Source organism: Pezoporus wallicus, unplaced genomic scaffold (genome assembly GCF_028554395.1).
Source record: "Pezoporus wallicus isolate ANWC-B61680 ecotype Strahan unplaced genomic scaffold, APGP_CSIRO_Pwel_v1 contig_6732, whole genome shotgun sequence".
In the NCBI taxonomy this organism is placed as follows: Eukaryota; Metazoa; Chordata; class Aves; order Psittaciformes; family Psittacidae; genus Pezoporus; species Pezoporus wallicus.
The window spans coordinates 700,070-713,050 of NW_026638638.1; the positions used below are offsets into that span (position 1 = coordinate 700,070).

General features: G+C 36.7%; 1 protein-coding gene across 3 annotated transcripts in view; it reads right to left on the reverse strand.

The window, feature by feature from the left end:
• The window catches only part of PARD3B (par-3 family cell polarity regulator beta), a 424,254-nt gene that overhangs the window by 143,272 nt on the left and 268,001 nt on the right, over nucleotides 1-12,981 (reverse strand). For all 3 annotated transcript variants that reach the window (XM_057411714.1, XM_057411715.1, XM_057411713.1), the window contains 2 exons: nucleotides 2,477-2,683; nucleotides 1,267-1,501 (listed from right to left, as the gene is read on the reverse strand). In XM_057411714.1, the coding sequence (XP_057267697.1) occupies nucleotides 1,267-1,501; nucleotides 2,477-2,683 (442 nt within the window). The remainder of the gene's footprint in view (nucleotides 1-1,266; nucleotides 1,502-2,476; nucleotides 2,684-12,981) is intronic.

Genomic DNA, 12,981 nt, shown 5'->3' on the forward strand with positions numbered 1-12,981 from the left:
GTGAGTGCGTGCCTCCAGCATTCCTTAAGAGCCCCATTTAAATAAAGACTGATATACACATGCACCTTCCTCTTATGAATAGGAATGGCTACTAAAAACATGCAAATGCAGCACATAAGCATGTCTGTATGTTTTTGACAGTACGCCTACAGTGTTCAAAAGTTGACAGGACAATTTTAAGGATTTCTATCGATAATACATAGAAGAAGGTCAGGTAAAACTTTCCACATTAATGTAACACAAGCCATTTGACTGCAGAGGACATACCAACCAAAAGCTACAATGCAAGTTCATGTATCGCTGTCCTAATGAATGTCATTGTAAGTAAGCTATCTTGCAACAGAATTTCTTAGTTGACTAGTTAAATGTATCTTTGCCTAAGGAATGATTCTGGTTTTGTATGTTTCTAGCTTGTCTACAGCACAACATGGTAAGAAACACAAATAGCCTCCTAAAGCCAACATAAAGTGCTCTGAGAAGTAACCACATGGTCATACAGACTAACCTTCAAGTGACCATTAAATTTCATTCAAATACCATATATTAATTGCAAAGATCTACTTAAACGGAAACACTTTAATCCCCAATAGAGTAAACAGGTATCAGAGGCAGGATGACAGCAACCAGAGTCCCTACAACACTCCAGCAATAGCAAGAAAATGACTTGGAGAACTTTGTCTAATACCTAATAACTCCAGAGATGCAAACCCAACAAATACCCACAGAAGAAATCCAAACATAAGCCTGCAGGCTGAGCAGGGAGGATGGAAAGCTTTTGTCCACTGTAGGCAATAGCTAAAGCTGTGAAGCAAAGATTTTATCATAGCTAGTGGTTATCAGCAACTGCAAATGTTACTGGACTGTTCAGTCACATGAGCGATCCTGCTCTCTCCAAAGCTTCTGAAAGAAGCAAATAATCAAGACAAGAGAAGGCAAATGTCTGAATGTGGGAGTGGATCATGTATTACTCAGAAATATTCCCCACAAAGCCCTCCTCACTGACACACGATTGTTTTTAGACTGAAACCTTGAATCTTTTCTGACATATGGGAATGAATATCAAAGGCACAAAAAGACATTTTGTCTGCCAAATGTCTTTTGCCTCAGCTACAAGTTTGGTGTAAAAGTATAAACTGCTTTCTTTCTAAATAACATAAACATTACTTTGAGTCCAAGTGAAATAATTTTTATACTTTTTGAGAGTATCAATTGTTCCCTACATTATAATGAGATAATGTGGCTGTTCTGCTTTGTACGATGCTGTACCTCAACATGACACCAAAGCCTTTCTTCTTTTTCTTTTCCAGATCTTCATTTTCTTCCTTCCTTTTTTTTTCTTTGATTTTAGATTTGCCCTTTTCCTTTTTCTTCTCTTTTTCTCTATTTTTTTTGTCTTTTTTTGCTTTGGTTTCTGTATCTTCTATTTCAGGGTTCTCTGGATGGGCAGATTCCATGTTTTGAGCTTCCTGACCAGAGTGAGAGCTCTTATCAGAGAAACCATCTGCACAGGATGAAAAAGAAAAAGCAGTGAGGATGGCTAAGGGCCACCAAAATGCAAACACGTGGAATACAGCACACAAGTGTCTACAAAGTGCACAAATGACTCACAACACTTACTCATCTAATTAAATAATTTAAAAAGCAGACTAAACATATCTAGTGAATTCAAGCAGATTTCTATTGCAAATCAAATACAGAGTTATTTTAGTGACTTGTTTTCTAGTTGCTATTCCTGAGACAAAAAATCCTGACATGGTAAAACACTATTCTGTTTGAAATCTAGCTTGTTAACCTCCATCAGCTTGAGAAAACTGACATTCTGGGATGCAAACACTGAGAGCTTACTTCAACAAGAGATTCTGGCAACTGACATAACCAACCTACGTAACAAAATCTTTCTATTTTAATGGCTGAACAAGAAATAGATAAACTGCTCTGTCTGGTTGGAGAAGAGCTGTGCTGTTTCTATCTGGGGGGCTCAAGATCCAAGAACAGTTTTATGCTCCATGTTAAAGGAGACATATTTCCAGACTGGGGTCTGTAAGCCCATGGTGACAGAATGAACAGCAGGGTGCTATCAATACACTCTGCCTTGTCTATAACAGGAAACAAATTTCCTGGTTGGAGAAGCGGGAATTGTAGACAGCTCTGTAAAACAAGCAAGATAATTTTTAATGTAATCTGAAGAAGGCAGCTGCTCCTTGAAGCTGAAAAATATAATTATTTAAGGATTGAGTTCTAAATCCTCCAACCCACCCCTGCCCCAAAGGAGATCAGTGAAAGACTTTACACTAAACCCTGTCAAGGTTGGATGGGGTACTGCAAAGACAGCTCTATTCACTGCAAGACATGAACAGCTTTTAAAATATGATCAACTTTAATTGGACTAAATCATTTGCTCATGTGCTTTACAAAGTTGGCCCTCAGCAGTGCTAAGTGAAGGTGGCTCCTTCCATAAGTGCTATTAGCAACATACCCTCCTCTCCATCTTCAGGTCCATCATAAGACTTGTCAATGGCAGCTCGGAAACTCTCATTACACCCCCGACCACGGACCACATGTGGCCTGGGTCTGTGAAAAGGGAGTTCATTCTTCCTAACTTCAGCTACAGCAGTCTGAAGACTCTCAAGAGAACTGGACTTCTTCAATCCCAGAGTAGGACCGAAATCTCTGCCAGAAGAGTCTGGAAAACAAATAGTTAAGTTTTTATACCAAAACCACACAGAGAAATGAAACTAGTCAGACTTACATTTAATTGTGTACTTTATTACTTGGGGCCTTTGAAATAGTGTGCAATCAATGTAATTTGTTCTAAAAATAACATCAAGCTATACCAAGCTCAGTAGATATCCCTGTTCATAATTGGACAGAATGGCACATAATTTACAGACCTAACAACAGTGATGGGCAGGCAATAGGTGGCTCACTGCATCATTTTGAAGCCTGCACCAGTGGTAAGGATGGGGTTACTTCTTCCCCCTTTGACAGCAACGTGTCAATGTGCTAAAGGTCTCAAGGAGAACATTATCCTTAGACTCACAAAACCAAATACTGCTACACAACAAGAGTTTTGGGGTTTAGAATGAATCAGGTTGTATGAACAGTTGATATTTTCAAACACGCTTATCCTGTGAGAAGATATTACTAGTTCTCTCCCAGTCTGATCCAACCTTTTTCTTCAAGCTAAAACTAGAGCTATGATATCAACATACACAGCAGGTTTGTCAAGAAACAAGTATTTCCAGCAAAGTGCTGCTTAACATAAATGATGCTGCTCCCTCTTTCCTTGTTTATAGGAATAAGAAAGCACTTCATACAGAAAAGAGCAAATATCATCCCACAACTCCCAAATCCTTCCTCTCTTCAAATGCTTGACTATCTGACCTTAGAAAGGCATTACACTGTGGCAGCAGTAGTGTTAATGAGTTTTAATATAATGATAGTAGAATAGGTAAAGAAAAAAGTTCAGTGAATACATGCATACCAATCAGTGAAGAAATTCACAGCTTGATTCAAAAGCCTTTGCAGTATCTGTTTACTTTTTATATGGCAGAACAGTGAATGTGACATACAGGCACCGAGGAAGAGACTCTGCCTTACAGTATGCCTTCTGTCTTTGAGACAACTTTTAAGTGATACTAATGCAAGCAACAGGATTATATAAGAACAGAAGGCCTTCACATACATGTCCATATACTTTCATGCCTGAAGAGATTCAAGGATCACAGAAAAGACAGATAAGTTAGTACTATATGCTATGATTTTAGCAATCCTAGAGTGCAGGTATTTCTGTACTAAACCAATGTTACCAGTGAATTCTTAAAAGGAAAAAAGCTAAGAATTGACACCAAATAGAGACTCATCAGTAGTGCCTGCATCAGGCACCACTACCTGAAGACTGATATGTAGCTGAATATATCTGTGTGGTGTGGAGACAAACAAATTCAAGGAAAGCCTGATTGCTAGGTCATACAGTGTAACCTTCTTTGTTCACTAATTGCCATTCTGGAGACTACCATTATTGCCAAATTAGCAAGTGCTAAAACAGAGTTAGAGCAATGACTTGCATACAACATAAAGGTGCTTAAAGTCACTTAGAACTTGTGCTTTAGTGACAGGCACTGTGATGTCTATCTCAGGCTGAGAAGGAGCAAAACCAAGGGAAGCATAATCATGGTGAAAAGCAGCAAAGTGAAAGCCACTCTGATCAGTAGAGAAAAAGCTGGCTCAAGGTCACTTCACTGCCTAACATCAAAGCATATTGTTACCTTAACAGACAGTATAAAATGGCAAAGATTAACTGTATTTCTCCCTCACTAGCAAAGAAAGTTAAACTTCACCTGTGTTCCACCATTTGAAAGGTGTCCTCATTTATTAAAAAATCTAATGAGAGCCTTTAGTGACAGATTAGTATCAAGCATTTAGCTGCCTCTTTCTAAGACTGTAATAATTTAGTCTGAAATTTCACTGGCAACACTGGAAGTTTCTCACTACTACCATCAAAACCTACCTGTGAAGAAGCATCTGAACTCAGGTAAAAAAATAACTTGATTTTTTTTTTCTTATTGATGCTTCAGTACTAGCAATGCAACCTCATTAAGAAGGGAACATTAAGTCAAGGAGTTTACATCCTTGCACATTCTCACCAGTGAGAAGTTCATATTCTTGCAATTCAGCTTTTATTCCTTTTTTTCTTACATTATAAGGCTGTAACAATCACACACTAATGCACAACTAAAGATACAGAAGCTGAAGAGCTTTCCTAAGAAGGGAGACCAGTCCCCTTGCTTTCACAGCCAGCATGTATTACTGGATAGACAAGACCCCACAATGAAAAACTACCAGATCCCAACTACAGAAACTCCTCCCCTGCTTAAGTTCCTTTTCCATTTCCACAGACATGTAGGACTGCCATAAGCTGAATTTTTCCTCATGGGTTAAAAAAAAAACCCAACAAACCAAACCCCCCATAAATAAACCATAAAACCCCCATCTCATCTTTTACGAGTTATTAACAGGCATTTCTGGAAGTGCTTGGTGTGTGTATGTGTACATATCTAGCCCTCACGATATTTTGAATACAAGAATACAGTTTGGCAAAGAGAAATTTAATTGTTCATTTGTAAAAATGTTTCCTTCTACGGATTTTAAATTCTTGAGCCCTCATTTTAGTGCTTCTTTGTAGCACAATGATAAAAGTCAACTGAAGTACCCACTTTATTTTTTTTAGTAAATGCTTTATGAATTACTTTAAGCATCGCTACTGAATTTAGGAGAGAAAACAACTGACATCAATAGCTGCCTACAACTGGTTGAAACCGACTTGCTGGTTCCTAGATGATATGTGTAACTGATCATCCTCTAAGATGGCTATTGCACATACCTTAGTTTTTCGCTCAATGCCAACACGGCTACCACAGACTTTTTTTCTTAATGTATTAGTAAAAGTAAACTTCTTTCTGTTCTTTTATTACTATTAGTTTCAGGACTTTCCAGGCTTCTCTTTTCCCACATCTGCACATTCCTTTCTTCCCCCTTTTTTTTTTAGCCCAGCAGAAGAAAAAAATGCCAAAAGCAAGCTGTCAGTCATGAAAATCAAAGGGAAACAAATGACACAGCGTTGTGGGCAATGCAAGTCACCCCAAAGGCACATGTAGAGAGAGAAGTCATGAATCACTGCCACTCTAAATGAAATACTACTCCTAAGACACCCTAAAGAGTAAGCATTTTATATATTCTTCATTTTACTTTTAGATAACGATTCTTCTTGAAAACCAAAACTATAGGAATATACCTAAAGGATAATATTTAGAGGCACATATTTGTGTGAGCTAGACTAATTTACTATTTACTTTTTTAAAAATACAGTGAGGTAAAAAGCAGTTATAAAGAAAAAAGAAGAGAAAGTGTCACTGAGACTGAGAAATTAGAATAAACACAAAGTTGCAATAGATTATAAATAGTCTGGCTCTGTATTTGCTGGAGCCCTGAACACATACATTCCTGGTTTCTACTGCATTGCACATGATGGAGGTGCATGTGTTGCTAGGGAAGAGGAATGGTGATGAAAACAATTCATCTCCTACCCTGTGGATACTGGGATGCTGGAGATAGCACTCGAGTGCTTTTAGCAGGCAAACAACTATTTGTTCATGAAACATCAACGCTGACTTCTTTTGTGGGAGGACGCAGAGTGAGATATGCAAATAGCTTGGTTTTTATATCCAGATACTTCCTCAATAATCAATTGATTAAAGGCAGAGAATGGTTTAGGAAAGAGGAATTTAAAAGTCATTACATCATGTAGCTTGGTGTTTTTCAAATGAAGAGCTTTAATAGGACATTTCTGTAGAATAACCTTAGATCATACTGTAGCCTTTTCTTCAAGACTAGTTTATACAGGTAGTCTAGAAAAGATTATGAAGGGTTTGATAAAAATGCAAGAGAAAAATCACTACCTTGCACTCACATATTAAAGACAACATGTATCATTTTGCTCGTTTTATACATCAAACTAAGCATTCCAAATTAGAAGCAGGAATACTGAACACAGAACAACCCCGCACCTGATATGAAAAAAAAAAAAAATCTAAGAAAGAGAAATCAAAGCATGGGTGAATTTAACAAGTTCCCTGATTAAAAGAACCAGCTACAGTCTTCAGATTTACAGATTTTCAATCTATTTTACCACATATAATGATTGCAATTTAGCCCATGTTTGCAGAGACTGCAATTTCAACTATGAATAATGGCAGTTCACAATTTGTAGCCCAGAAGGTATGCTGAGCTTTAGCCAGCTGAGGAGGAAATGCCTGGGATAAGGCAGCCATTAAGCAAGAGGTAAAAATTCACTACTGTCGTCTTAGAAATGTATACTGGTGTCACCGTTTTCTACAGTCTTACCACTCACAAACAACAACACTGCAAAAGAACATGTTAATGTTTCAAAAAGAATAATACGTACAGCATTAAAGGTCTCAAAATACTAATAGTTTTCACAGGGCAACAACTTAAAAACTAAGAATTAGAAGCATAAGAAGAAAGAGATTCAAGCAAAAGCTGTCAGAAATGGCACACACATTTCTAGGTTAATGCTGAAATTGGACAAAATGCAGCCAAGCCCTGTCTTTGCATAAAAAAGTGTCTAACGGTATCTGTTAAAATAATTAGCTTTCTTCATTTAATTACACAGGTTTAACCTCTTGCACAACCTTTCACTTCACAGTACAGCTCCGCATTTAGTGAAAAGTTTTCCTAGGCATTTGAATCCCTCCTCCTCCCTCCAGCAGGCTGGTGTTCTCTCTCTAGTTGGTTCAAACTGAAGCACTTGCCCTTCGTACAGGTCCCAGTATAAATTAAGCTACCTGACCTTCTACAAAGCAGGAGCTTTCTCCTCAAGGATATTTATATATATCAAATTGATTTTAGATAGAGCAGTTACAACCTGCTAGAGGAAAACAGCTATAGGAAAAGCAATACAGACAGGAAAAAGTCCAGTTTTTAGAAAATATGATTCCCCAGGGATTTCAGGCACCTTGTAAATTGATCAGTCTGAAATTGAGTAGTAGTAAAAAATTCCAGAGCCCTGTGATTGCTTTACTTTTTACTTCCACACCCACCCTCCGATAAGGTCAAACACTTCAATCTGGCTTTAAAAGATTGGGAAACGTGACACTTTCTGAGATTAATTGATATAAATTACACTTCTCAAACTAAACCAACATTTTTGTTCCCAGGCCAAAGTTTAACATGAAGTGAGAGTCCCTGCACTAATGTTTCAACAAAGTCAATTTAATGGTATGAGGTTAACATCTAGAGCTTTACCTTTGACCTATGGGATGAAGGAGGAAACTTCTTCAGTAGCAGAACAGAAAAAAAGCAAGCCAATACTTACATTACTTTCATGGTTATGATCTACTATTTTCTTAAGTCTTATTTTGAAATAAGCTGCTGAATAATTACTCAATCTTAGTCATCAAGCTTGAAATCATATTTTAAAAAATGACTAATTTAAATCAGAAGTAACAAATCAAAAGGATGCAAAAAGTTCCTATTAAGCTTTCTGTTTTCTTTGCTAATTCAAAGTTCTTTTTTGCATTCTTTACACAGAAATGCAAAAAGAAACTGTCTTATCAATAATTTTAGTCATAATTCATTTTTTTAAAGATTGCTATGTCCTTTTTATCCATCAGGTTTTGCCCTGAACACATTTTTACAAACACTCATATAAACTGCATGTTAAAGATTGCTTTGAGCATCATTCAGGGATTATTTTAGGCTATAGCAACATCAAGGAAAATGATTATTGTAAAAGAAAGGCTAAATTAAGGCAACAAAGAAGCACGCATTTCAGTTTCGCCAATTTAACTTGCACTTTAAATTATATAAGCCACTTCCACTGTGTGTGCTTTTCCTTATCTGTGAATATTAAGACTAAGAAAAGAAGTTGGAATTTTAACAGAATGACCTGGAAAAAGGATACCTTCTGCTAATAATGGCACTCCTTTTGTACACCTGCCCACACTCTGATCAATGTATCCTACATGCTTGAGGTATTTATGAGCTATCTTTATTGCTAACCCCACCAGCACCAAACTGCCCAACAGCCACTCTAATTTAAGATGCTCTAAATATTGTTGCCATGGGTGACACATGAACATGGAGTAAGGCAAAGCTCTGCTAATAAAAAGGCTTTCACAGCATTTCAGTCCTTGCTCATAAGTAAAGTTAGAATTTATGGCTTTTAAAATACTGGATCTGAGAGAGGTCAGGTTAAATGGCTGCTAGTAATAAAAGGAATCAATATGCCACAGCATCTGAAGCAGCCAGCAAACTAAATAAACACTTCATCCAAATCCACTTGGCCCTGAATTAAAAGAACATAAAATACTGTATTTATTTTGTTTGCCTTCCACCAGTCCGTGGTTTGCATCACTACATCCACTAGAATTCTACACAGAGCACGCAATATGTTGGCCAAGTAGCAATTAAACTGTATGTCAAGGCTAGCAGCAATTAACTGGGCATTAACCTTATCAGGGAAACACTTCTGGATTAGCCAACTACAAACAGGCAAACATCTCAGTCTGGGAAGATTCTGCAACGTGTATTTACAAAAGCTTCAGAGGACTCAGACTTTCTGTCGCAGGCACAGAGTAAATGAGCCATTTTCAATAATAATCCTTTCTTCATAAACCCGGAACAAAACCAGAATCACCTTTTCCAGTGATTAGTGCGTCCTATTAGCACAGAAAGGCAATACCACTTGTTCCTTACAGCACTTTAAAATAAAGCAGACCAAAAGAAGTAGTGAACTTGCATCTTTTGCTCCTAATTCACGTTTGGTTGAGCTTATAGATTGATTTCCAGAAGAAGTTATGAAAACCTATTCTCTTCTGTTTATTTGTACATATTTAAATAGAAAGTACATAGGTTAATTTTGAGCCTAAGAAATTAATGCACTTTTTGTTTGATGTTGTCAGCAGATAGCCTATAAAAAAGGCACATACACACCTGCAATCAATCTATCTCCATATATATACACACACAGGCCATTCACGAAGGCACTCCTATTTTTTAAACTGCTTTGTTTGCAACTTTAATAATATTTGTCTTGAAACAGATTTGAAAAGTTGATGTCAAAATCCAACTCTTAATGGGGATATGCAGAATTTTGTCAAACATTCTAGTAACTAAGAGAAACAGTTATCTGGCACAGCTCTGACTCAAAATCCCTATAGAATTTGAAAGGATTATGTAGATTTTCAGCAAAAGTCCTCAGCAAAGGTTCCTTTTTATTTCCTAGTGAGATTTTTTAAGATCATTTGAATGCTTAAGAATTTGATAACATTATTTTACTATAAATTCCACACAGCTGAACCCCCAGTCGTAGTGATAGCAGGTCTTTAACTTGGCTTTATTTTACATGGTTCAACTGTTTATTTTTTTGTTACCTCCCCTAAACTATGCTTTGCACTGAAAGTTCTTTGCTTGGTCTCGTATTCCAGAGATGATTGTTTTTAGAAAAACAAAAAACCCCAAAGAATACACATCCCTCCTGCCATATTTGAATGACTGAGGAGTGGGAAAACTATATTCTTCCAGCAGGGTAATACTTTTTGTTTCCCTATTCACCAATAACTCAAAAAGGACTGAAAGGAAACCTTTCAAATTTTGTGTGCAAATATGCTGTGAACTAGGGCCTTCCCTCAGCTTTTAGGAAAGGAAAGTTTAATTTTAACATGGCCAACATTAGTTGGATCTGGGTAAACTTGGCTATAAACAGGAATGGAAATACATACGCACTCCCACAGGTACATAAGCATAGAATGATATTCCATGTGCACATTTTCAGCAACTACAATGATCCCATCAACTGACACACCAGAAGCTAGAAAGGAATATTCACACGTGCTCCTTAGCCTATGTGTTTAAATAAGTCACAAAGCTTAGTAAGAAACTCAGGAAAGCAGTGTCATGTGAGCAGAAAGAGCATATAAGATAAAAGACTTCAGTAGTGAGACGGTCTTAAAACATGAGAAGTTATTTTCAGGGCTTTCTGCCACAAAACTGAATCCTTAGAAAAATCATGTCCAATTCATGGAATAAATGGCAAGGAATGTTCTTTCTCAGCAGCTGCAGCAAAGGATTTTGCAAAACTGTTCTGTAGTGTGCAAAGACAGACTCACACCCAACGACAGCTGGCTGTCTTCTGGGTTTTTAACAGACACGATTCAAAACTGGATTAGAATCCCAGCCTTGCTTAAAAATAAAATCAAAATATTACTTTAGTTTACTGGTTTGAAGCCTACTCTGTACGATTTACTGCTTTACATTTGTTTGGGCATGAATAGTACAACCCTTCCTTAAGAGGTCTGCGGCTCCCTTGCTAGATAAGTCATCATGTGTCATTTTAAAGTAAAGGTTATTAAAAAGAAAAAAAATAAGGCAAGAGTATGAATAAGATATCAAATAAAGCTGGTTTTGCAAATACGTATTTTTTGAAAACCTCATTACATTCTTAGATGCTTAGCAAAAGTGCACCTAGCCTTCAATATCCCCCATGGAATGAGGAACCTCCCCAGATCTCTAAGTTCTGTTTCCCCTGCAGCACATTTTAGTATACTAAAGATGTTACTCTATTAATTACTGACTTACGTATTTAGAACCTTTTCAATATGCAGTTTTGATCTGCTACAATGTGTTCAAATGGCAAATTAGAAAAGCAAATGGAATTGCTGCCTGGAATAACTTAGAATATGATTTAACTGTAGTAGCAAATAGATACAAACTTTTCTTTAGATTTTTCTTATCCATTTTTCTTGCCTATGCACAAATAACATTACTCTGTTCCCTTTCATTTGCTCAATAAATGAAGAGTATATACAAATATGTTTCAAACATAATATGGTACCAGACTGCAGAAATGTAGAGCCAAGAGAAGGAAGACTCATTCCAATTCTTCTTGGCAACATCCCTTATCAACCAGCGGGGACATTTCTGGAGAAGGTTATCAAAGCACTATCCTAAATTATGATAAAAAAATTCCAAATTTCTCCAGGTTTAACAGGACAGTAAGCAGCAGCCACAGTGATACTGGATACAGGTTAAGCACAATTAAATTACAATTTAATACAGACAAATCCAAGATGGCTTATCTTAGAAAAAAAAGGTTTCCTCTAAGCTGGGACACCATAAGTCAGGTGCAAAACTCAGTGCCAAATCTGATCTACTTCAGCTATTTGGTGGCAGGATTCTTAGATGAAATTTCAAAATCTGGTATTGCAAAGGCAACTGGTCTACAGGAACAGGCAGCTCTCACTGTTCTTTTCATAGTTCTACAGCATTGAGAAAAAAATAACAAGTATTTACATATTTTTAAAAGAACACTTTTCCAAGTAACGTCTTTTATGTTGTTCTTTTATTTTAAATAACAGTTTCCTCCTCTGCTGGTATTTTGCTCAGTCTTTTGTGAAGATTGATGGAATCCACCCAAAATATGCTGGACAATGCTAACTTCTGAAATACTAATCTGCAGATAACGCAATTACAGCTTTGGTTTTGCTTGAGATTGACAGCTAACTTTAGTGGAGCCTGACCTGTAGCCAGAACACCTTCATGGAGACAAAGTAATTAGATTAATGTGCAAAGCAGGAGTTACTCCTGATCATCAGCCAAACAGGAAATAAACCTGTGTACAAAGAAATGCTGTCAGATATACAGCACTAATAAATAAAAGCAAAATTTATTTTAGTAACCTTTTTCCGTTATGTCGATTTGAGAGTTAGCAGGTATAACGTTTTCAGATCCTAATGGGATATTGCAAATGACATTGCTATTCAATACCCGGAATCATTTGCAACAATAAATGTCTTTCTAGTAATCTCATTTTGAATTTTATATTTAGTTTATTTAATACTAAAAGGAAAGCACATCGATCTCTCTTTGCCTTCAAAATCCAGGTATTGCCCATAAACAGAGAGCTTAGTATCAAGTTGCTTCCTAGGTGCATTTCTAAATGCTATGACAGTATAAAAATTAGATACTACTACTTGTGTTACTTACCCTTCGGTAGATACAAAAATAATGACTAACATTCTTGAAATTAAAAACTTTTGCTCCAACTACAATAAAAGCCAGTCTCATGAGCATGAAGAACAAATGCACACAAATATGTTGAACAATTCTGAGGATATCAAGTAACTCTGTCAGATTTCTCTAGCAATATCAGAACATCTTCATTTGCCTTTTTACAGTGGCTAGTGCTGCAGTGTAACTTTTTCAAGTCGACTAACTGCATAAGAAAATAGTTCTCATGTTCAGTGATCACCTTGTATAAAAAACTTTTAGCATCTATACAAGTATACTAACTTCTTCTTTCCTCTGTATCAACAGTGAACACTTACATCTGTATTCTGGCCGATATCTTAATTTTCGTCAAATATTTTTGCCTTATTTATTCCTTCTCTGACTGTAGGCCAG